Source organism: Thunnus thynnus, chromosome 19, assembly GCF_963924715.1.
Source record: "Thunnus thynnus chromosome 19, fThuThy2.1, whole genome shotgun sequence".
In the NCBI taxonomy this organism is placed as follows: Eukaryota; Metazoa; Chordata; class Actinopteri; order Scombriformes; family Scombridae; genus Thunnus; species Thunnus thynnus.
The window spans coordinates 17,294,171-17,318,960 of record NC_089535.1 but is presented as its reverse complement, the minus strand read 5'-3'; the positions used below and the strand labels follow the sequence as shown (position 1 = coordinate 17,318,960).

The window sequence follows — 24,790 nt, the reverse complement described above, 5'->3', positions numbered from 1 at the left end:
GACAAGACAGATGTGAAAGTGTGCTTCATTAGATCAGTATGTGATTACTGGTTAAAACATAACTAGGTATGACAGACTAAAAGCATCGGATTGGTTAATGCTAGTTTTAAAAGCATGTACTCAAGATTATTAAAACAAAAACCTCTCCAGACTGTCGTTTGTGGAGTGGAGTGAAATAATGTAAACAACAGCATCTGCAATCTGAAGCCCCCATTCAGTGTATCATCGATGACTCTGCAGTATTACTCAAGCCACCACAAATAAACAAGTCCTGCTTGGCACATTGCAGAGTAGGGCTGTAGTTGTAAAGGAATTTCCCCTGCGGTGATTTAGGGTGGCTCAACAGTGTGGTATGCAGTCATATGTGGTATTAGATTTTTTTTTGTGTGTGTATGTGTGAAAATCAAAATATGTTAGTCTGATTATATGTCGGCCAAATGGAGCAGCATTACCTGATGAGCACAGAAAACACTTTAAATCATGTTGTGGCAGGAAACAATGTTGGCCTACAGCCGAGTCCCCTTAAACCTTGGATTTATGAAATGGACTCTGACTGGACGCCCCCTTAGATTGTATGACTGGTGGATGCAGGTTAAATGACAGCCTGCTTGTCCGCACAGTTAAAACAGAGTGTTTAAACATAACAGAGACAAAATCAGGGGGGTTGTCATATGTGGGGGCATATGGAAAAACTCAAGACAGAGACTCATCAGACATTTCTCCGTTCTCTGTTAAAGAGCGCCTGAGATTGACACTAAAATGAGAATTGCTGGTCCACCTTAAAAGTCAGTCCATCTTAAGTGAGCCTGATCAAGTTAACGCGTTGTTGCTGGAGCATTTATTAACTGACACACAGCCTCTACTCTACATTTACTGCCAGATTGACAACTTACTGCTAAACTCTTCCTCTGCTCCGCTCGCGTTCACGCCATGTTTCTGCAGCTCACCCGCTGCGCTCGCGCAACTACACATGCACATTTATGCACATTTACACACACATACACACACAGGCGCTGCCTTATTCCTTAACAGAGCTACGCTACTCTTGTACCTTTCACGTAGATGTCCTTTGAAGAACGGAGAGAGGGAGGATGTGGAAAAAATCCACAATAACGTAGGGTGTTGATATTAATGATCGCCTGAAATTTTAGCAGCGGCGCTCATAATTTTGAAATATAGGGGAAACACTGAAAATATTCATACAGATGTGTTTTTAACTACTGAGCATCAGCACTGACTCCCGGTCAGCACACCCCTAGCTAGCCCTGTTGTGTTATAAGAGCTGGATGCCAGGTTAGCTTGTTTGCCTGTATGCTAGCAGCGGGAGGCTTGTGCGAGGCTCTGTGGAGCCCCATGAGCGACAACTCAGCGCACGAAAATGCTGCATGCGGCAGGTGGGATCCTCCACAGCCACTGAACCAGGGGAGCTGCCGGAGATGGACCCGACCAAGAGAGCTGCCGAATATTCAGTACACACGCATTGAAGTGTAAACAAGAATGGCCTAGCCTCATGAAAAAAAGAAAAAACGTGAACATAACACGGTTGTGGCAGTTGCTTGCCATCCACTGCGGTTGGCTTGTCTATAGTGTGGTATAGCAATATTGCGGTTATCGCGACAGCCTTATTGCAGAGTCAACTATACAACCCCTTCATCTCAAAGCAACAACAGGTGCTTAGCGCAAGTATGTTACATACCGAAGTATGTTCCTGTAGAAATTGCCGGAACGGAAACCAGAAGACTTGCAATCCCAAACTAAAGCTAGCTAAACTCAACGTGTTTCAGTAAGGTTAAAGCTAGCACTTTAGCTAGCCAGCAAGTAGTAATCAATAGCTTAAATTCTAATGGTATGTTTCAACATGTAGGCACTCAGAAGGACAGACACCCACCGACAATGGAGATGACTGAGGAAAGGATACAGGAAATGCAGTGAGCCAGGTTCAAGACACAGACAATGTAGGGGCTCAGGCACAGGACACAGACAACGCAGTGGAGCAGGCACACGACCCAGACAACGCAGTGGAGCAGGCCCAGGACACAGACAACGCAAAGGAGCAGGCCCAGGACACAGACAATGTAGGGGCTCAGACACAGGACACAGACAATGCAGTGGAACAGGCACAGGATACAGACAATGAGATGAAGGGTGAGAGTGAGATCCAGCAAAGAGGAAGGAAAAGAAAGAGAGACCCTGGAAACTGGAAGAAAAATGTACGAAAAAGGCTGCGTAACACAGGGCAAAGTTATGTGAATTCTAAAAACATTTATGTCCCAGCTTGAAATGTCAGGAGACTATGCTTCCTGTCGTTACAAAGTTAATCATAGTTTCCCTCAGTCAGAGAAAGAAAGAATTTGTGACCAGTTCTGGGCAATGGGAGATATGGCAAGACAGAAGGATGCCATCATCAACCACACAGTGACAAAAATGAAAAGTCAAAGCGGCAGAACACCACTGAGTACCAAGAGAAATTTGCAAGGTCTGCAGGCATTGATCAGTCAAGTAATCTTGGAATGTCCCCCACAAACCTGCAGGGAAAGCATTCACCTGGAAACAAAATAATCCCAGAACAAAAATCGGAGAGATCACATTAAGTCTTTCCCCACGGTTCAATCACACTACTGCAGGAAAGACACAACGAGGCAGTACCTTGAAGAAAATCTGAATGTAACAAAGATGTACGATCTCTATGTGCAGAAATGCAACAAGAAATGGAAAGTGAATCCTGAGAAACTCAGTTTCTACAGGCATATATTCAACACAGAATTCAACTTTCACCAACCCACAAAAGATGCATGCATGTTCTGGGAGCGCTACAATACCAGTGACAAACAAATCCACGAAGAACAATACAATGCCCCACTAAAACAGAAAGACACAGGCCAGAGAGCATAAAGAACATGATAAAAGACGAACACAAGAACAGTCCTCATACAAAACAGTTTCTTTTGATCTTGAGCAAGTGCTGACCACTCCATTGAGTAATGTGAGCAGTCTGTATTACTCAGGGAAGTTTAGCACCTACAACCTGACAATCTATGAGTAAGGCAGCAAAGAGGTAAACTGCTACATGTGGCATGAAGGTGAAGGGGGCCATGGCTTCTCTTTCAGACACTGAGCATGTGGTGCTGTACTCAGAACAGGAATGCTGATTTTAGTGCCATGTATTTCCACTCAGTAAAAAACATACCAACAGTAAAAAAACAATTTCCATTATTGACCACAAATTCATGGAGTCTGGATGCAGCCAGAAAGAATGTGCTTGTGCACAGAGCAGAGGGGTACTACACTCTCGTAAGGATGGCGAGGAAAAGCATGCCATTCAAGGTGATTGAGCTTAGTCACTGTGATTTTCTGTATTTCAAGTCCTTTTCACAACACATGGTCCAAAATAAATCAAAGAGAGAGAAACAGTACATTGGCAGAAAATCAAATGGCTGTGCAACATGAAAGAGGACACAAATGGTATTCAGTTCAGTTATGAACTGTGTGACCAAGCATTTTGAATGCTTGAAGTTAGAAAACAGGAGACCAGATGTTCTCATGGATTGAAGCCCTTTCTGAATCCTTTCCAAAAGGTTTCATTCTCTCTATGAAATACATTGTTTTTGTCATATTATTATATCCCCAATATTCAGTAGCCTATTTGATATTCCCAATACTCTATAGCCTACTTTCAGTTGGTATTATGGATAAATGTTATTAATTTGTTATTAATCTTTAATTGTTAGTAATTAAATGTCATTAATCATTCAGTTAATGATATTTGCTATCATATTTTTTATTATTACAAATGTATCTAATTTTTTTTCAGTCACCCATCTTGCCAAATGGTTAAGTGGCTGGGATTACTATTTTAGCCAAATTAATAACATTCAAACAAACTAATTTGATGTAAGGATTTTTTTCATGTGATATTTTATTTTATCACAATGGATTGTTTCTTTTAAAGTCATTAATGTAATGCTTTGTTGATATTGTCACCAGATGTCACCTTATTTTACAGTCAAAATAGAATGAAACATTGGTGCCAAAAGGGCACATGTGACTTTTTTCAAATTTAAAAATGTAAAAAAAAAAGAAAGTTTTTGAATAAATGATGAAATATTGTTCATTAAGCATACTGTCATCCATGTGTATATCATTTTTTTCTCTTAAAGATTGAAATCAATACACAAAGTCAGATCAAACTATGGTAATTTTTTTGTTTTGGTCCTCCTGTAAAGTTGGCGAAATGTCACTTACGCCCCTTTTTTTGTTTTGGTCCTCCTGTAAAGTTGGCGAAATGTCACTTACGCCCCTTTTTTTGTTTTGGTCCTCCTGTAAAGTTGGCGAAATGTCACTTACGCCCCTTTGGATCTAAGCCCTCAATATATAATGAACAGCAGCTTTTCAACATTTTCAAGAATTTTTTCTCTTCACGAGAAAGTCATGCAGTATGTTGTGCCTTCAGTGTAGTGACAGTGAGACAGTGACATTTAGCTGTGAAATAATCATCTGCCATTCATCCATGGAAATCATTAGTCCTTGGCTGCATATTTGTGGTGCTGTGTTCACATTTCACACATGCCATTCAGAACCTGATGGACAACAGTAGTATTTTTTACTGCTTTGCAAAGTTGGTCTTCTTCTTCCAAAGATGTTAGGTGACTGATGGCACTGAGATGATAATCACCACACCCTATTTAGCATGTATATAAAAATTACTCACCCAATGATGCCCTTTTTGATCAGTGTTTTTCAGGCTTCTAGAGAGCTCCACCTAAGTTTACTGGTGTTGGCCTGTGTGAAGCTACATTGATGCAATGATTATGTCATCGGACATAATTCAGTTTTATTTTTTTTACATAATTTAATAAGTGCTTGCACATTTTTGACACTTTATTAACCAGCTGTCTATCAGCCCCTCCTAGTCATTTTAGGAACCATGGCAGAGTAGTTTTGGATCCATCATCAGCTTTGCACATCTGGACACTGGAAATGTTCTCCAGTCCTCTTTGCAAAACTGCTCAAGTTCAGTGAACCATGAACAGATTAGCTCCACAGCACAATGATGTCAGGCTTCATATTTGGCATGATGTGTTTCTGGTGATGTGTCCGGTTGGCTAACACCAAACATACTATTTAGTATTATGGTCCAAAAAGTCAGTATTGGCTTTATCAGACCACAAAACCTTCCATCACTCTGCAAAAATGGCCATTACAATCATGTATTTCCTAGTTCTTTTGCCTGACCAACACTCTAAAACCCAAAGGGTACATATCATAGGAGGGCAAGAAAACCAGGAAATATTCACATTTAAGAAGATGGAACAAGGGAATATTTTTCATTTATGCCTAAGAAATTACTTAAAATTAATTTTCTGTCAATCGACTAATCATTTTAGGTTTAGTATAGTGTGTACATTGTTGTAATTTTAATACCCTGACCACTTTGTCCATGCTATTTGCCTTGGCTTTGCGGTAAGGTATGGATAATGCTATTCCCTGACTTACAGTAGGAGAGGAAAGCAAATATTGAGCCAGATATCAAAATGAATTAGATATGTTTGTCAAGGCCCATCAATTGTTTTAGGCCTTACCATGTATGTATGCATGGGACATCTGAATTTGTGGGCTCATTTATATTCTTCCGACTGACATTTTGTCAAGGTTGTTGCACAGCAGCCAACAATGCAGTGTTATCTGATTTTGCAGGCCACTGCACTTTTCTAAATATCTTAACATGGACCTCTACAACATAGCCAGTTATTGTAGATTTCAATTTCTCCAAAAATATTTCTCCAAGTATTTTAATTGGCCAACAGTGCAACTTTATCAAAACTTTAAAAGGAAGCCCAACAGTGCAAAATGTCCAGAGTGCTGATTGAAGAAGTGGCATTTGTGGTCAGTAGTGAAGCAGAGCAGGCATAAAAGGCAAAAAATGTGGCTGAGCTGATAGCACTGACCTAAACCAGCACCAAGGCCCCGATAAGACAGAAGGAACTGGTCTAACTCTCTGCCTGTCTGCTACATGATAAACGTTTTGGGTGTGTAAACACACTGACAAAATGGTGAGAGAGCAATGTCATCTTAAACATGTGCTGAGCTTCCTCTTGCCACATATCAAACTATGTAGTATCACAAACTCCTGCTTCTATGTCTTTATTTTTACTTTTACCTTGTGCCAGGTTCTGTGCTGTGTCCTGCATGGGATTAGCTACTCTCTCAAATATTAAACAAATGCTACATTTACAACATTTGCATAAAATGTGCCTGCCAACTTTTGTAACTCAGGCAGTGTTTATAAGTTATCACTGAGTTCAAATTCCAAAAAATGAACACACACTTTTTTCAAGGTAAAATATTTTAGATATTTTAAAGACAATTATAAGTTTGAGAAGTAATGTATGTTGTGGAGCTGCCACTCAGTAAGCTATTTGATGCAAAGCCCTTGTTTTACCTTTTTTGACTAGCTCGGGGTCAGCCAGAGGGTAAAGAAGCTCACAACAACAAACAAAGAGAGCATGAAGGCAACAACTGTAGATGTGAGCTAAGCATTCCTGTGTTATCAGATAAAGTTTCCAGTCAGTGTGGGAGATGACCATTATTGTCAAGCGCTTTCATATCAACTATATAATACAGTAGCTGATTTCACTTCCTCTATGTGTATGATTATAATGTGCGGCAGGAATAAATACCTTAATAAACACAGTTGTAGCAACATTAACATTATTATCTCTGTATTTGGGGGGTTGCTTCAGCTGAAAGTGTACATCTGCCAAAAACCAATAAATACTATTAACTTTTACATGCATATCTTAAAATACATACCAGGACAGATGTTGGAACTCTCAGCTCACTCTCAGATTTGACTTACTGATTTTATTGGTTGTTGTAATTGCCTTGGCTTTTGTGTCTCTGCTTCAAATGTCAACCTCCCTTTTTTTGAGCGATCATGAAATGTATTGCCAGAAATAGAGAAACTGTTTCACTATTACACTCCATGATGCAATTTAAATGGGAACTGTAACTGGGTCTAACATTGGACTCCAGGCACTTTGATACTGAATCCTAGAAGAAAACTCTGGTGGTCAACAGTTAACATACAACTGCAAAACAATGTTCAGTTGTTGCAAAAAATGGCACAAACCCCATCCAATGAAAACTGAAGGTGCACTATTGGAATAATCTGTTGAATCCCAAACCTTTCATGGCACAGTTGGAGTCATCCTTCAGCCCAGTTATAGACATGGCCGAAATTATTGGTAGCCTTCCACCTTCTTTTTTTTTTTTTTTTTTTTAAAAAGCTACATTTTCTCTGTACTAAGTTGAAACTGACAGAAGTATATGGCATCCATCATTCTTTATTTCACATTGAATATAAATGAAACTTTGCTTGTGATTTACAACATAACATTATTTAATACAATAAAATAAATGAAAATGGCATGGCCAAAAATATTGGTACCCTTAATACTTTGTAGCACAGCCTTTGGAGGCAATAACTCCAGTCAAGCGCTTTCTGTAACTCTGAATAAGGTTTATATACTTCTCCACTCTTCTTGAGCAAACTGCTCCAGTTCTCTCAGGTTTGATGGCTTGCTGTCTCCCAACTTCAAGTTTCAGCTCTTTCCAAAGATGTTCAATGGGATTCAGATCAGGACTCATAGCAGGCCACTTCAGAATGGTCCAACGTTTTCTTCTCATCCACTTTTGGGTGCTTTTTGATGTATGTTTGGGGTCATTATCCTGCTGGAATACTCATGACCTGCAACTAAGACACAGCTTTCTGACACTGGGATGTATGTTTCACTCCAAAATGCCTTGATAGTCCTCTGATTTCATTGTGCCCTGCTGAGATTCAAGGCACCCAATGCCTGAGGCAGCAAAACAACCCCAAAACATCACTAAGCCTCCTCCATGTTTCAGGCATTCTGCTCAGGCATGGTAAACATCTGCTCTTCTGTAAACATAGGGTTGGTGTGATTTACCAAAAAGCTCTGATTTTGTTTCATCTGTCCAAAGCACATTCTCCCAGAAGGACTGTGGCTTGTCAACATGCATTTTGGCAAAGTCCAGTCTGCCTTTTTTGTGTCCCTCTTAGAAGTGGGGTCTTCCTGGGTCTTCTACCATGGAGCCCATTTTCATTCAGACAGCGACGGATGGTGCGACTTGAAACTATTGTACCATGAACTTGAAGATCAGCTTGCATCTGCACTGAAGTTTTCCTTGGTTCTTTCTCAACCATTCGAGCAATCCTTCTGTTCAATCTCGGCCCAATTTTCTTCTTGCAACCACATCCAGAGATGTTGGCTACAGTTCCATGAGCCTTAAACTTCTTAATAATGTTGGCAACAGTGGTCACAGGAATGTGAAGCTCTTTGTAGATGGTTTTGTAACCTTTATGTTCACCATGCTTGGCTATTACCTTTTTTCTAATGTCTTCAGACCACTGTTTAGTTTTCCTTCTGTTTTCCATGTTCACTGTGATGCACATAGTGGCACAAAACAGCAGAGTGAGTAATTTTCTCCTTTTAAACTGGCTGCATGAGTGATTATAAGATTGAAAATACCTGTGTTACTAATTAAAACACAATAGTCTGCTTAAAGTATCACTACTAATCGATTATTTCTTACAACTTCCAAAGGCTACCAATAATTTTGTCCAGGCGATTCAGTTATTTTCACAACGTTTTTGTTTTGTTCCACTGCAAACCAAACATAGACATGCATTGATAATAAAATTTAATTTCAACACTGTTCAGGGTATATGGCGCATTATTTTAATAAAATGCAAGGGTACCAATAATTTCGGCCTCATCTGTACAGTATAGAGCACATCCCATTAACTAGGGATGCACTGATCCGACTTTTTCAGTCCGGATACCGATACCTGGTCTTTGGGTATTGTCCAATACCGAGTACTGATCCAATACCAGTGTTAAATTAATAAGCTGTGTGCCTCCCTGTGTTGAAGAGACTGGGATCATTCTTTTATATGTCAGGCAAAATCAGGCTTGACTTAAACATTGCTTTCCTAACTTTGTAAAACAAAATATAACAAATAAATACATAGATACAAATTTACTGAATTGTTTTTTATTAAAATAATGTTTTCCAATACCAGATCAGCCCATTGTCATTGACACCCAATCCAGCTATTTGAGTCAGTATCGGACAGATATCCAATATTTTCATCTGCTGACAGCTTAAAATATTACAACTTGGAACAGCGACAGCACCACATCTGCAAAGAATATATTGTGTATGCATAATATGAGAGAGAGCAATTCAGGGTAGCCTGTATAGTCAGTCTTGTGACAAGTAATTATATGTTCTGATAAGCAACCATAAATGTAATTGATGATACTGATAATGCCTATTTCGTGTCACCTAACAGACAGGGACTCAATAGAATTTCAGGCATCTGGATGAGTCACTGCTCAAAATTGTTTTGGTCTGCAAAAATTTTATATTTAGTGCAATTGCAATACGTTGCTTGCTGACAGATGCAACTAGTAGTACTCGGGGGAAAATGTTCAAACCAAACTGAGCAGACTTCAAGCTTTACTTTTCACTTTTGCACATTTAAATATAAAGCTTTTTGTTCACTATAACCCTGTTTTACTTAGACCTCTGCAAGCAAAGCAGCATCAGCTAAGATACACATTACAGCGCGGGCTACTAGGGATGTACGTGTAAAGTCAACTACTCAATTGAAGGTTGCTACCTTTGCTAGTCGGCATCAGAAATAGTAGTTGGTTAAACTTATTATTTTATTAATGTACATATATAAATAACTTATTGACATAATTTCTGAACCACAGAGAGCAGAGGAGAGAAGAGAAGCAGTGTGACCATAAATGACAGTGAACAAAAAGCAGTAGAGATTATGTTTATTTATATGATTTACCTAATTTATCTGCACTTGTTTCATTTATGGTGGCGCTGCTTCTGTCCTCCCCTCTGCTCTCTGTGGTTCAGTGAGGGCGGGACTCAGTCCATTGTGTGTGTGTGCTCCTCATGGAGCAAATACCAGCAAAACTAATGACACCCCCATAGGCCTCAGCTGTACTTTGTGTTTGGTGCTAATTAGCAAATGTTAGCATGCTAGCTAACACGCTAAACTAACCTGGTGGACATGGTAAACAATATTCCTGCTTAACATCAGCATGTTAGCATGCCAGCATTAGCATGTAGCTCAAAACACCACTGTGCCTAACATCCTCACAGAGCTGATAGTGTGGCTGTAGACTCTTGTAAATGTGTAAAAAAAAAAAAACACATTAAAATCTAAAAAGCTTGTTTGTCAGACAGAAAGCTGTAGTTGGCTGGTAAGCCCCGTAAAACACTGCTTGCTTCACTCAAAAAATTCCTTCCTCTTACCTAATTAATTTCCAGTATATTCTGTACTTTCTACTCACTATCATTCTTACCAGTTTTATTGGTTTCTCTGCTTACAGGTGGATGTTTGTGGTAAGCAGCACATGGCCTGTATTCTGCTGACAGATATGGACCTGCCCACCTCCTGCCCCTCAGCACATGACAGTGGCCTTGTCCCGGACCTTGACCCAACCGCCGAACTTGACCCAAAGCCGGACATGGATGCCACCTGCCTAAGTGTCCACATGTACTACCCTGGGAAGGATGGTGAAGGAGGTGGGGCCAACGGTTCAGAGAGTGTTCTCACGTTTCCACCCGGGGAGTACATAGCAGAGGAACTCTGCATCAGTGCAGCGAAAGCATGTGGTGAGTCACAAGAGGATTTCAGTTCTGATGTCTGCCCACACAGTTTAGTTTATTCATATGAATTAGTTTAATATGGGCTTTGCATGATGCTAAAAGAACAGAAATGTGCATCAAATATACTTAAAAACAAAGAAAAGGAAAAAAAGACAATAAAAATTAAGTGATGTGATCATTTATTATATTTGATTATTTCATAGGGTGTTAATTAACCATGTATGAATTGAATAATTTATAAATTAGCGGTGTCATGTTCAAAAGCTCTTCAACAGTTCAGTGGTTTGATGATGTTCCTGCTTTTCTCATCACATATCCGGTTGTTTCTTCAACATTGTGAAGTCCTGATTTAGTCAGTGTTATACATGTACACCTGACCTCAGTGGTGGAATGTAACTAAGTACTTATGTACAAATTCAAGGTACTTTACGAAGTATTTCCATTTTATGCAACTTTATACTTCTACTCCACTACATTTGTCTGACAGCTGTAGTTACCACAGATTACAATTCTTTATACCCTTCCAGTCCAGTGAAAACTATCTCCAAATTTGGTGATCCTAAAGTTTGATGTTTATGAAAAATTGAAGGATTAAGTGCTCCTTTATGGGTTGAGAACATTCTCCTAATGCCGAAGCTAAGAAAACTAATTAATAAGCCTTTTGGATTAGCTGGAAAATGCTGTCACAAAGCTGAAAGCAGGGCTGTTTTTCTGAGCTCATAGAAAGTTGACATTTAAGAGATACATGGTTCTCACAGGACAGCGATGCTAGAAACATATGATGATCTTATAGAATATGATGCATGACTGTAGATTAAACCAGCCAATGGTATACAAAGTAGTATAGCTCAACCTTAAACACTACAACAGTAAAATGCAACATACACATTGATTCAGCAGTAATATTAATCCAAAAAACATCATATATAATAATAATAATAAAACACTTTACTACTTTTACTTAAGTAAAAGATCTGAACACTTCTTCCACCACTGGTACACCTTGCGGCTGATATAGAATTGTGGACGACCTTGCAGTTACAGTCGTACAGTTTGTGTCTTAACCAGTAGGCTTTGTCCTTAGTTGTTTATTTTCTAGAGTTTCAGTGTTCAGCCTGCTTTTTCACCTTCTCTTTCTAGCAAACTCAAATCAGGAAGTTGGGGAACTGTTGTGTCTGTTTTCCTCTCCGCCTTAGCTCTATCTCTCCCTGCCACACTCCATTCCCTCTCGAGCTGATAAGAAACAACCCGTCTCTCTCTCCTTTTTATTTTCCCCTTTCTCCATCCTCTTGCTTTTAATTTTTTATTTGACCACTTTCTACTTCCTGCATCTCCTCGTCTTGTTCTTCATCTTAACATCTACCTCGCCTCCAGCTGTCTTACTCTCCCATTCTCTATTTCGTGGTTTAACCACAATCACATAACCATCACATGTGAGGGATTTTCTGTGCTTTATCTATTTGGTTATTCTTGACGGTTTTTTAAATGTGGTCTGGTAATAAGATGAGTTTGTAGACGTACTATTGAGATCAAATTTGATGATGCATGTTGATGTAGGACTGGAAGTCTTGCTACATTCCCACAAGGATGAAGTAAAATGTATTCACATTCCCGGCAGACCCGTATATCATTGCACTTTGATAGGCTTTTTTTCCATTCACATAGTGAACACAGGAAGTGAATATTAACATTAACATATTTAACCCTCTAGAAGGCAAAGATGGCAAAACTGTTGAATACATAATCAATATTCACATTTTATTAATGTTCTCAGCTCCTACGGTTAAAAACAGTTAAAAAAGCATATTACTTTATTATTTTATATTGTTTTGTAATGTTTATAATGTATATAGATTGAATTCTATTTACTTGACTTCTTATTGTGTTTGCATTTATTACTCTTAGCTCTTATCTGTTTCCTTGTTTCCTGCACTGCTGTAACATGCACATTTCCCCTCTGATCAATAAAGTCTTATCTTATCTTATCTTCTTTTATCTTATCTTAATAAACAATTCAAGGTAAGGTAGGGCTTATACATATTATACGTAGATCAACCTTGTAAGTACACTGAGCTGACTTCCCGTTGTGGTTGAGCATACTTCCTCTTACGCAGCACTCCCATCCTCATACGATTGCTTCATTCTTGTGAGATTCGTGTGCTTCCTGTTGCTTTATGATATTTTCTCTGCTAATGGACGTTTTGGCCTGACTGATAAAACACCTTGCTATCGGTGGTGCTGGTGTTTTTAAAACAGCAAGAGGAGTTGTGGGAATGGTTGGAAATAAAATTCTGCCGAAGTAGGCTGTTATGATCAGATGATGAGGTAAAAGTCATCTATACTAAGGTTGTTACCCCCTGAGCAGTATCATCGTTAACTTTCATCATAGAAAAAAATCTTAGACAAACTCCTGGCAAACAGGCAAACTCACTAAACCGTTGATGGGAACTTCATTTTTCATTTATACACTCTTAAGCAGGGGACTTAACTGTGGTTTTCACTGAGTCAACACAAATAACTCCACCGAAAAACACCACTGAGAAAAGGTACTTGGTTGCAATCATGTGTCAAAGCACAGTCACTTGCAGTCTACAGTGTTACCGCCACAGCAGCCTACTCTCTGTTTATGTACTGTAAACACACAGTGCATGCGCAACTTTGTTTATGTTCTAAATATTTGCTTGTTGTAAATATTGTTCATGTGTGGGTACAAAGTGAATCTGACCAAATGGAAAATACTTGCATATATGCTCCTTGGTATCTGCAGCAGTTTTTGTAGCCACAAATTCAAACCTCCATAAAGTACACTGAGTTTCAGTGACTTTTACTGCCAAAATAAAACTGTCTGTTCTGTCTACAGTAAACATTTTAATGACCTGAGATGATTGTTTTCTTTGTCTTACCAGGTATTGCTCCAGTGTTCTGCAACTTGTTTGGTCTGATGAGGGAAAGCGACCAGATATGGTTCCCTCCTAATCACATCTTCAAACTGCAGCAGTCAGATAGTGAGAGCCTACACTTCAGAATCAGGTAGGCAAAGACATAGTTTTTTTTTTTTTTTTTTCAGTTTTGTTTTTCATTTCCATTTCCTGTTTCAGACTCTTTATGTACTTAATGCCTGGATCACTTCTCTTTTAATTCAATATTTCTCTTTTCTTTGTCTGTGTCTTACTGGCTCCTGTCTTGTCTACTCTTCTATCCAGGTACTACTTTCCTGGCTGGTATAACAGCGGCAATTCATCCCATGCTCATCGCTATGGTGTTTCCAAGGGGATGGAGACCCCCATCATGGATGATTGTGTCATGGCATACCAATTTTTGCAGGTTAGTTTACACCTCGTATCAACATGAAGTCTTTGCATTTGTGTTTTTAAAGGGGCCATATTATGAAAAAGTCACTTTTTCAGTGCTTGTGCTTATATATTTGGGTCTCTGATAAGCCTAACACACAAACTGTGAAATAACTTTTACAATTCGGCATCATGATGTAAGCTAGTTATTTCGTTATCCATTTGATCCGTTTATTACAATTAAATCACAGCAAAATCTGTATTAATCAAATTAATTTCGGGTTCATTCAGACTGAGCTTCAGTAACATCACCGTGCTGGTTGGGGACTAGTCATTGCCTGCCGTTGCTCACTGGCTGTTTGGGGCGAATAAACACAAATGATCTCATGGTTAAATTTGTGCAAGTAATGCGAGATGTTTGGTGTGTTTGCTGCACTGCTCACTGGTACTGCTATGTTTTCTCTGGTAACCATGTTTCTCCGGGATTCATGCTTAACAGTTGCCATATTATTTAAAGTAGAGTATTTTATATACATTTTAAAACATGTCTGGAGGGGACCTCTAGATAAAATACTATATCAGGTTTTACCAATTACCTAAGATATGTTTTACTGTACATATATACACAAAAAAATAGCATGCAGAAGGTTTGAAATGTGTGGATCGTTGTATGATAACTTATTGGAAAGGAGTTTGGATGTTGCATTTTTTGCGATGATACCACCATGCTGCAACAGAGCCAGAGTAGGATTATTAGGTGAATGTACTGTACCTGTAAATGTCAAACAAAGACTTGAGAATTTCTCAGGCCGCAAACTAAAAGCGTACTTATCACCCTGTTAGCCCACAAATAATCTACCGCATACTGTATGCTTGTATAGTTCCAGTTGTGGTTAACATGTGGAGGCTGCAAAATGTGTGAATGTTTTCTTTTAAACTGCATTTAAACCAGAGGACAAAACTTGAGAAACTAATGCCCTCTTCTTCACCTCCTCGCACCCATTTTCCTATTTTACTTTTGTTAATATAATGATAAGCAGAAATGTTGGGCGGGGGGAGATAAAATGTGCTTGTTTACCCTGACTCTCTGACTAACTGCCAGTCTGTCTGTCATGTCAGCCATTCTTTTGTGCAAGTTGAAAACAGGAAGTGGGGTAGTAAGAGTGTTTAAGATGTACAAATTGGGGAACAAGGATATGTCAGGGTTCTTTCACACTGTTTTCTTGTGTCACTGCCCACATACAGTATGTGCGTGTGCGTGTGCATGCGTGTGTGTGTGTGTTTGCAGGTGCGTTTTTTTTTTCTTTCCACATGCTTGCGAGAACTTGAAACACACAACTCTATTCAGCTTTTTTTTTTATCTCCGCTGTTCACATTGACACCATGAGCTGGGTGTCAACAGATTGACCCACAGAGTGTTTATTACTCACAGACACCTGCTGTTGTCGAGCTTGTACAGTCCTACCAACTTAACCGCTGATTTGTTTGTTTGATGAAAATATCGAATAAAAGGAGTTTCAGGTTGCAAAAAGCTTTCTTTAAATAAACTGTAACATTTATTTTTTATTTATAATAAAGCTTTTGCAGAATGAATCCGTGCCTCAACTGGTTTGGTTCAAAGGTCTTTAACTCTAAAACGGACTTTTAATGTATTTTGAAAACTTGTATCACCAAAAATGGTGGCAAGCATATCCAAAAAACTTCTGTGCTTGTTTTTATTTAATGACTCACTCTTTAATGTTTATACTCACACTGTAAATTTAAGATAAGACAGTAAATATGTTGACCCTCCTCCTCTCCCACAGATCTGATATCCATCAGATTCTTTTTAATTTAATTTTTGATTTTTTTGCATCTTGTGTTCCGTCCTGCAGTGGCGTAGTGACTTTCTCAAGGGCAGGGTTCATATTCCAGTAAGCCACGAGGCTCAGGAAGAGTGTCTGGGCATGGCGGTGCTGGACATGATGAGGCTCGCCAAAGAAAGTGGTCAGTCACCTGTAGACATCTACAATGATACCAGGTATGATGCACTCACTCACAAGAGATGAACAATATTGACTGAATGTAATAGCATGTTATTTTAGCCATAATGGCAAATTGCTGATTTGAATTACAGTACGTGACAATATTTTCGGTATTTGAGAAGAATCTAAAAAGTTCAGCAATGTGTGTTAATTATAAAGCAGCCTTTAAAATGTGGGAAAAAAACCCCCATTTAACTTGTACTTTCCACACATTTGTACTGTAACCACCTAAATATTGTAAAATACTTCCTGTTTCGCTGTTGTGCATGTGGTAAAGCTTATGAATGACAACTTCAGAGCAGTGTGACAAACTCCTCGGGATACAGTGAGCATCAAGATAGTTTCATGCAGTTGAATCAATTATCTCGGTGTATGAGATAATGTTTCAGTGTGTCTATAATATTTGACCTGCACTGTGCTTATGCACTGTGTCCATACTTGAAATGTTAAGTATAATTTAATTTCTCTTTAATTCATCCCTAATTGTATTTATTTTTGTTTCAAGTGAGTCTTTAGTACAATTCGTGATGGCTACGCATTGATTCTCAGGTTAAACTCAGCATGCACACTAGCTGAACCTGCACAAAGCACTCAGTGTTAGCTCTAGGGCTGCAATTATTTTCATGATCGATTCATCTGCCGATTCTTTATTTTTGATTAATCAATTGGTTTATGAAATGAAAAAAAGTGAAAAAATGCCCATATCAGCATTTTAGCGATCAAATATCTTGTTTTGTCTGACCAAAAGCCAAAGATATTCAGTTTGCTATTATATGTGAGGAAGAGACGCAGTAACTTTGTAGCATTTTTTCACTATTTTTGCTTGAAAAATGACTGAAACGATTGATTATCAAAATAGTATTCATCTGTCAATCGACTAATCAATTATTCAGCTATTTGTTTCAGCCCTATTCAGCTCTTTTAACCTTGTTTCTTCTTTCACCTGCCCCTCTCTTCTTTGTCTTCCCTCTTTTTCTGCATTTGTCCTTCATTCCCTCCCCTTTTTGTTATTCTCAACTCCATCTCCTCCTGATCAACCACCCACCCCCGACCCTCTCGCTGCTTTTAGCTACAAGTCCTTCCTGCCGAGATGCATGCGAGACCGCATCCAGGAATACAACATCCTGACTCGGAAGCGGATCCGCTTTCGCTTCAAGAGGTTCATCCAGCAGTTTAATGAGTGCAAGGCCACGGTGTGCAACCTCAAGCTCAAATACCTGATGAGCCTCGAGATTCTGCTTCCATCCCTCTACTCCGAGCGCTTCCAAGTCACCGACCTCTCCGCACGCGAGGTTACCATCGTCGTCATGGGCAACAAGGGCATCCAGTGGTCAAAAGGGAAAGAGGCGGAGGGAGCAGAGGAGGTGAGGCCCAGGAGATGGTTTCATGTTGCCATGGTAATGCATTTGTATAATACCAGTCACACTGTGATGCTTTCCTGGCTGGTTTTAACCAATAGATGGAGCTCCAGTAGTTGGTTATTACAATTAATTGCCAATAAGAAGAGTACGTGTGTGCGTGCTTCTTTATCTAAAACAAATGTAACCCACTCATTTTTACTCTTTTTGTGTCTGTAGGAGCTGCAGACATACTGTGACTTCTCAGAGGTGATAGACATCAGCATCAAGCAGTCCAATCAGGAAGGCTCTGTGGAGAGTCGCATAGTTACCCTCACCAGACAGGACAACCAGATCTTGGTATAGTACACACTTTAATCTTCTTGATGATCTGCTCCACATTGCTCTGCTTTCACTCCAAGATGAATGATTTTGTTTACTTTGCTTTATTTTTGTTGTTCAAGTGGCTTTCAACAGCATCTGAATACCACAGATGTTAAAAACCAAAATGTTCACAGAGGTTGAGGATAAGGACTAAAGGATATGTGAAAAAATTTTTGTGGCTCTCATGGGATTTGTGTAATTTCTGATATGTTGGGCCTGAAAACTACATGTTTGAAAATGAAAGAGAAAGAAGTGAGGTTATCAGACTCTCTGTAGCCTGCTCCTCATCTCTGCTTGAGGTTAGCGATGTGAACCAAATGTCACCCAAATCACTGACTGAACTGTTGGCGGTAGAGTTAGATTGTGGATGATGTAGGCACCAGGTTTTGGAGTATTCTTATGAGACTCAGCAACATTTGTTAATCTGTTTTGATCAAATGAATTACGCACACGAAGATAAACGATTTAACTAAGCTTAATTAGTGTGACTATCACACGAGTTTCGTACACTTGCCTATCTTTAACTATGTTCTTTAATGAAGATGTATGGATGTAAGGGATAGGGATTTCCCCAGTTTAACAATTGTGTCTCTTTTTGCATGGTAACAAAAAAGATAATCTTGAAAAAACTAGGTTGGACCCATTATACCGACCTGTGAAGTAATTTAGTTTATGACAGTTAATGGGCGATGGATTGGTGGGTGGAGTGGGACTGGGGTGGTTGTTAGAGGACACGTAGATGTTCAATTTGGTTGTGCTGAAGTTTTGTGTATTCATCTGTGGCGTGAATATGTGATTACTAATTTAACGTCCTTCTGGGTTGTTGATTCATTAAGGAACTGCCTTTGTGTTATCTACGTCATCTCGATCATTGTGTTGCTGTGTTATGGTTTGTTCCTCTTTTGATTTTGTTGTTTAGTTTGTTGCTCTGCCTTTACCGCAGAGGGTGAGAGATGAATGTTGTGTATCAACAAGAATATGAAGTGTAAATGTTGTTAGTTTCCTCATGAAAGTTATAAATGACAACAGAGTAGGAAAGAAAAAAAGCCAGTCCAAAAAAACAAATTGTCTCGATAAGCTGTTATACAATGATTATAATAAAAGCAGGTACTGAATAATTTACTTTTGTCTCCCCTCTTTTCATTCAAGGAACTGGATTTTCCGTCTCTCTCAGAGGCTCTGTCATTTGTATCATTAGTTGATGGATATTACAGACTGGTTGCAGATGCTCATCATTATCTTTGTAAAGAAGTGGCCCCGCCAAGACTTCTCGAGTGCATTCAGAGCTACTGCCATGGCCCTGTGTCGTGAGTATCACACAGACAGTATGTACAGATACAGCACGTCGCACATGTGCTCGTACCCCCACAACCAAAGATTCATACACACACAAAGACACATTCTGTCTCTTTGATCACAGGATGGAGTTTACGATTGGTAAGCTGCGGCGCTCTGGCAACCACCAAGGCCTTTACATCCTTCGCTGTAGCCCCAGGGACTATGACAAATTCTTCATGTCGTTTGTGGTGGGGGTAAGCACTGTTAATGTTGGGTTCATCTTCAATGTGAAGTACTGTATTTCTCACATGTGACTTTACAGGCTTCAACAAAGTCTTTGCTAATTGATTGACATTACTGACTCGCTTCCGGAGCCCATGATCACATGCATCTCAGCAACTACTAAAATGTGTCTTCCTCCATTAGCATCATGTCACAACAACCAGAGCCTTTAGACTGTATTGTAAATGTACTCTAGTGCCGGAGTACATTTTAAAGTGCTCTGGTGTAATAGTTAGTTAGGAGGAAGATGGTCAGTCACAGTGACTGTGGCATCACAACATTTAACTGAGTGGCTGTTTGTGAAAGCAAACTGGGTTTGTTCACTGGTACACTGAAACACAGGTAGTCTTAAAGGTGTGTACACCAGAGCCTTTAAAATAATGCCCATAATTTTAACCACTGGAGGGAGCAATTAGGTTTGATTTTCACATTAAATGGACGACTCAGCTGATAAGCAGCACCATACACACAATGACATACTGTTTCTGTTTAAATCAGATGCAGCAGTTTTACATTATTGAAATTACAATAAAGTCCATTCATGCAGTTTCAAAATTGTGGCATCAATACAAAATTAGTGTATTTAATGTAATTAATCTGAAGGAAGTTGAGAATAAATTGAAGTAGTAGATTTGTAAGTTTAATAAGAACTTATGTGTTCTTACTTAGATTGACTCGTCCTCAGGGAGTGTTCTCTGTAGTCAGTTAAAATCAGCTTTAGCACAACTTAACCATAAATTTCTCTTTTATTTTCAGTATGAAACTATGGTGGACTATAAGCACTGTCAGATCGTAAAGACGGAGTCGGGAGAGTACATCCTGAGCGGTGCCAAGAGGAGCTTCGGCTCCCTTAGAGAACTTCTGCACTGCTACCAAAAGGAGGCGCTTCGCACCGATGGATACACATTCCAGCTGATCAGGTGCTCCGCACCTAGCCCCAAAGGTCAGCATAGAACAGTTCACAATAATTTTGCAAAAACTGGCAACAGCATCTCATCTTTTTATGTATGGATGCACATATTGGATCAACTGTAAAACTTTGAGTGAGTGCTGTTAAAACCATCAGCCAATGATTCGCACAAGTGAATATCGAATTGATCACGTTTAGGCTTCAAAATCCGGATCATGTTAGATGTTACAGTCATATTTCATGACATTGTGAAAGCAATTATTAGAAAATATAAGAAAATGGTGACGGGTGCTAGAACTCTTTTTCAAACTCACCCGATTGAATCAGTTAGTGTACAATAAGCCGTGTTTGCCTTTCAACTGATGACCCCTTGTTGAAAGTCCCACAGAATTCCTGTCCCACAGGAGTCGTTGACACTGTTATCTTGTCATTTTGTTATTTTTTAGCGTCTTTCCCAAATCTCTTACATCCCTCCTGCAGCCAATTACCCATCTTCTACCCAAGCTTCTGCTCATATCAGAGGTCTTGTTTCTGAGTCAATCATTTTCCCATCGGATTTAGGCCAATTAAGACTACAGAATATTTATTCTTTGAAGTTACCATTGACCCTCAGTATGCAGTTATAATTGGCAGTTTCAAGCTCTGGAAGCTCATAAACATAAACAGCCAAGCATCATGTCAGCCATGGTGAAGCAAGTTGTATGAAATTTTTGAAGAAATGTTAAATCACTGATAGAAATGTATTGATTTATTTTAACTGTATTGTATCATTCACTGCAGCAGAATCAATACTATCCTTTAAAAGGGTAAAAAAGCAAGATTTTTTCTGCCCACCAGCACAACATGACCATTACATCTCTGTGGGAATTTAATGGAGGTACTGATGAATACTAATGACTCAATGATTACTTCACCAGGTTTCCAGCTGTCAAAGCTATTCTGGCAAAAACTCTTGTTTCTGAGTGAAGTTACCCATTTATAAGGGCCAAAAAAAAACAAGACACATAGGTTTTATTCATGCTGATATTCGTGATTAAAAACTTTAAACTAAGCAGTCCAACTTTACAATTGGTAGCTGTTATATTTGTACTTAAATTTGCAATTAAACAGTGTCACACATGGAAAAACAATAACTCTGGTGTTAATCAGATGTAGCACTAAAGTGTGAGTTAATCTATATCCATCTTAACATTTCTTCAGACAAATCCAACATGCTGGTGTGTAGGAGTAACCAAGGGGCAGAGGTCCCTCTGTCTCCCTCACTTCAAAAACACGACATCAGCCAGATGGTCTTCCACAAGATCCGAAAAGAGGACCTCATCATTGTAAGATAACCTTCTTTGACTTCTTTCTTTAGTGTTATCTCTCAGCAGAAAATATCAACACTCCTTATAAGGCCAATTCTTCAGTCTATTTATTGTAGGTTGTATTAGTTTTACACACATTGCCTCATGTACACATTTTTTTTGTAGAAGCCAACAAGAGTATTGAAAAGGTGATTTCTTGCCCTACAGAAGCTGTAGATTGTAGACAAATGTGAGCTGTACATAAGTGAGTCGCCAGTGCTTTTCTAGTTGTGGAAGGCAAACTAGTCCGTTGCAGACAAGGAAAGAGGACACAGCCCATTGTGAGCTTGTCAACAGGAGCCAGCGTTCCATTGTTCTCAATCAGAGGAGACAAAGATTCCTGCAGGGTTAGTGAGGTCACTGCATTTAACAAAAAGACTTCCTTAATTGACTCTCCTACAGAAGATCAGTGTCAATAGAAATCCCTGTGGACTTTTGTGAGTGCTGTGCATGCGGCTGACACGCTTGTCGTGCGTTGACGAGCGTGTCAGCCGTGCACTCACTTTGGTGACTAGTCCATTTCCGTCTCGCTCTGTTTTCTGTTGTTCACTTGAAGTTTTGTATAACAGGTCTGTCACAGGAAAACCACAAAAGCAGTTCCACTAATCTCATGGCTCAGGGGGTTTTCTGTATTGCAATATTGTCTTCTCACCAGTTCTTTAGCAGGTACAACATGTGTTTTTAATCTTCCTGTTTTGAGCTTTTGTTCAGCTTATTCATGCGGTTAGATGAGAGATGGAGAGACCTTACTTCTGTTTTGAATTAAAATTCGGTCAAATCCATGTGGTCAGATACTGAAAGGTGTAGTTGGATGAGTCACAGTTCAGTCCTGGTAAAAAAGATAGACAGGAGGTGACACTATGCAGTTTGGTTTCCAGGCTGCAGGTGAGAAAGACAGTTACTTGTCTTTGGGCTTTTTGGCATTAATCAGCTGATTCTTCCTGCAGCCCTTCAATCTCTAAACTTCAGAGACATTTTCCAAGATTCAGTGGCTCCCTGCTTTGACTTTTGAAATGGCAACAACGAGTAAACTCAAAAGTGTGTGAGATGTATTCAGGAGTTCAATAAAAAAAATGTCATTATCAAATCAAAGATAGATATCGGATGATATGAGTTTCCATGTGTGCCCATGTGAAGGTTTTATTTGTCTCGTAACTTTTCCAAATAATGAAGAACATGTTTTTGTTAACCCTTAGAGACCCACCATAGACCCATTTTTTGTCTTTTTGGGGGGTGGGGGGGGATCTTTAGGGGGAGATAACGGGTCAACAGTATATACCACATAGAAGTGGTGTACATCATCTGAAAACTGGGAGCCTGAAAGTTAATTTGAGATGCAGCTCAGCACTGTGTGTCAAGTTTTTCTAGTCATAAATCTGTAATAAACATTGTGTTTTGGCTAGGTGCCTATTCAAAGGCGAACGTTTAGAGTGCATAAGGGCTTAAAACATTATAATGGAAGTATATGATGGCCATTCACATGCTCAATTATGTCTCATAAGCAATTTTTGGGTTGGTAACATTTGTTACACAGATTTGGTGCTAATTTTAACAACTTTTGACCACTGAAGAATTGATAAAAATGGTTTAAAATCCCTCCAAAATACCATAGTAAAGCACCAAAACCTTGAGGAACACTGTAGAAAAATATATGCTGTGATTTGGTATCAAAAACCTTCGACATTTGGAGATTTCTGTAAGAACTACATTTTCATGGATGGTGTCCTCTGAATGTCCTCGGTCTCTAGTTAGTGGTTGTAAAGTTTCATGAGGCTGTGATTATGCCAGAGGTCATTTTATATAGTGAGGTCAAGTTTCAAAAACGGTCCCACTACAATGAAATGGCTACTATGGGGACTAACATCATCACAATACAGCTGGGTTCATTGAATCCACGAGAGTCTCGGCTTTCCAGTCATAACCTGTTTTTGCAATTCCAAGACTGTTTTGGGACCGCAGTATGAAGAAATATTCAAATACACCATTTTTCGAATAGGCGAAAATAACACATTTATACTGCACATAAAAAACTGCACGTTTTTTTTCTTGCCAAAAACTGCATTAGATTAGCATAAAGTGGGCTTGTCTGTAAAGGGCAAACTCATGGGTACCCATAGACCCCATTTTCATTCAGATAACTTGAGGTGAGGTTGAAAACGGCTATGCCAGTTTCTCCCTTGACAAATTTTAGTTAAAGACACTGACATCTTGCAACGTTCTTGTGTCAACAATACAGTCCACAGTATGTTATTCGGTCAGTTATAAAAATATCAGCACTGTCATTATGTTTTTGGAATTTCTGGCACAGTATACCGCCAGACCATCATCATGTCCCTTAATAATATGAGTTGGAAGGTTTAAGTAACTTCATGGTTAGGGAGTATTGGTCAGGAAATAGTCTCTTTGACTCCTTTTCAAAAAAAATAGGTTTTTAACATAACAATAACACAGTGTTTGTTTCAACGTTTTAGAGCGAGAGTTTGGGCCAAGGAACGTTCACGAAGATCTTCTGCGGTGTTAGGAAGGAGCTGGGAGACTACGGAGAGATGCATCAGATAGAAGTCGTTATTAAGATCCTGGACAAGGCTCACCGCAACTATTCAGAGGTTGGCTTGTTGACTGAATGACTCAGTGGTTGACTGGTTAAATTTACATTTTTTTCATTGTTTATTTAGTTTTTCTCTCACTCTGAAGACACATGCAGAGAGGAGACAAATTAACAGAATAAAATGTAAATTCTCTCATCCCTTCTCTCGTTTTATCCCTCATAGTCATTCTTTGAAGCAGCCAGCATGATGAGCCAGCTCTCCCACAAGCACTTACTCCTCAACTATGGTGTGTGTGTTTGTGGAGATGAAAGTAAGTCTACAACACACACAAACACACACACACACACAATGAAACAATCACTACTTAAGGGTCACAGCTTAACCACAAGCAGTGATGGTCACAAAAGAAGGAATCATTGCGGTTATCCTCACATGTGCCATATAAAAAGGATAGTGTAATCAAGATAGTCAGGTGGTCAGTGAAGCATACATGAGGAATAAGTAGAAAGAAATGCAAGGAGGCTCGCACTTAAACAATAGTGTTGACATCTGATGAGTACAGAGGACAGAGAGGAAATGAGGATGCTGACCTGCTTTCTGCTGTAACTTGACCTCCCACTCTGACTGGATTAAGCCCTCCAGATCAACAAGTCACTAATGGGCCACTG

The 24,790-nt window shown here is 39.2% G+C and overlaps 1 protein-coding gene across 2 annotated transcripts in view; it reads left to right on the top strand.

Moving 5' to 3' along the window:
* The window catches only part of jak2a (Janus kinase 2a), a 37,676-nt gene that overhangs the window by 6,920 nt on the left and 5,966 nt on the right, over window positions 1-24,790 (top strand). For both annotated transcript variants that reach the window (XM_067574964.1, XM_067574965.1), the window contains exons 2-13: window positions 10,443-10,728; window positions 13,629-13,752; window positions 13,926-14,046; window positions 15,887-16,032; window positions 17,106-17,400; window positions 17,614-17,733; window positions 18,907-19,064; window positions 19,178-19,289; window positions 20,074-20,260; window positions 21,428-21,552; window positions 24,045-24,179; window positions 24,345-24,432. In XM_067574964.1, the coding sequence (XP_067431065.1) occupies window positions 10,467-10,728; window positions 13,629-13,752; window positions 13,926-14,046; window positions 15,887-16,032; window positions 17,106-17,400; window positions 17,614-17,733; window positions 18,907-19,064; window positions 19,178-19,289; window positions 20,074-20,260; window positions 21,428-21,552; window positions 24,045-24,179; window positions 24,345-24,432 (1,873 nt within the window). In that variant the 5' untranslated portion in view covers window positions 10,443-10,466. The remainder of the gene's footprint in view (window positions 1-10,442; window positions 10,729-13,628; window positions 13,753-13,925; window positions 14,047-15,886; window positions 16,033-17,105; window positions 17,401-17,613; window positions 17,734-18,906; window positions 19,065-19,177; window positions 19,290-20,073; window positions 20,261-21,427; window positions 21,553-24,044; window positions 24,180-24,344; window positions 24,433-24,790) is intronic.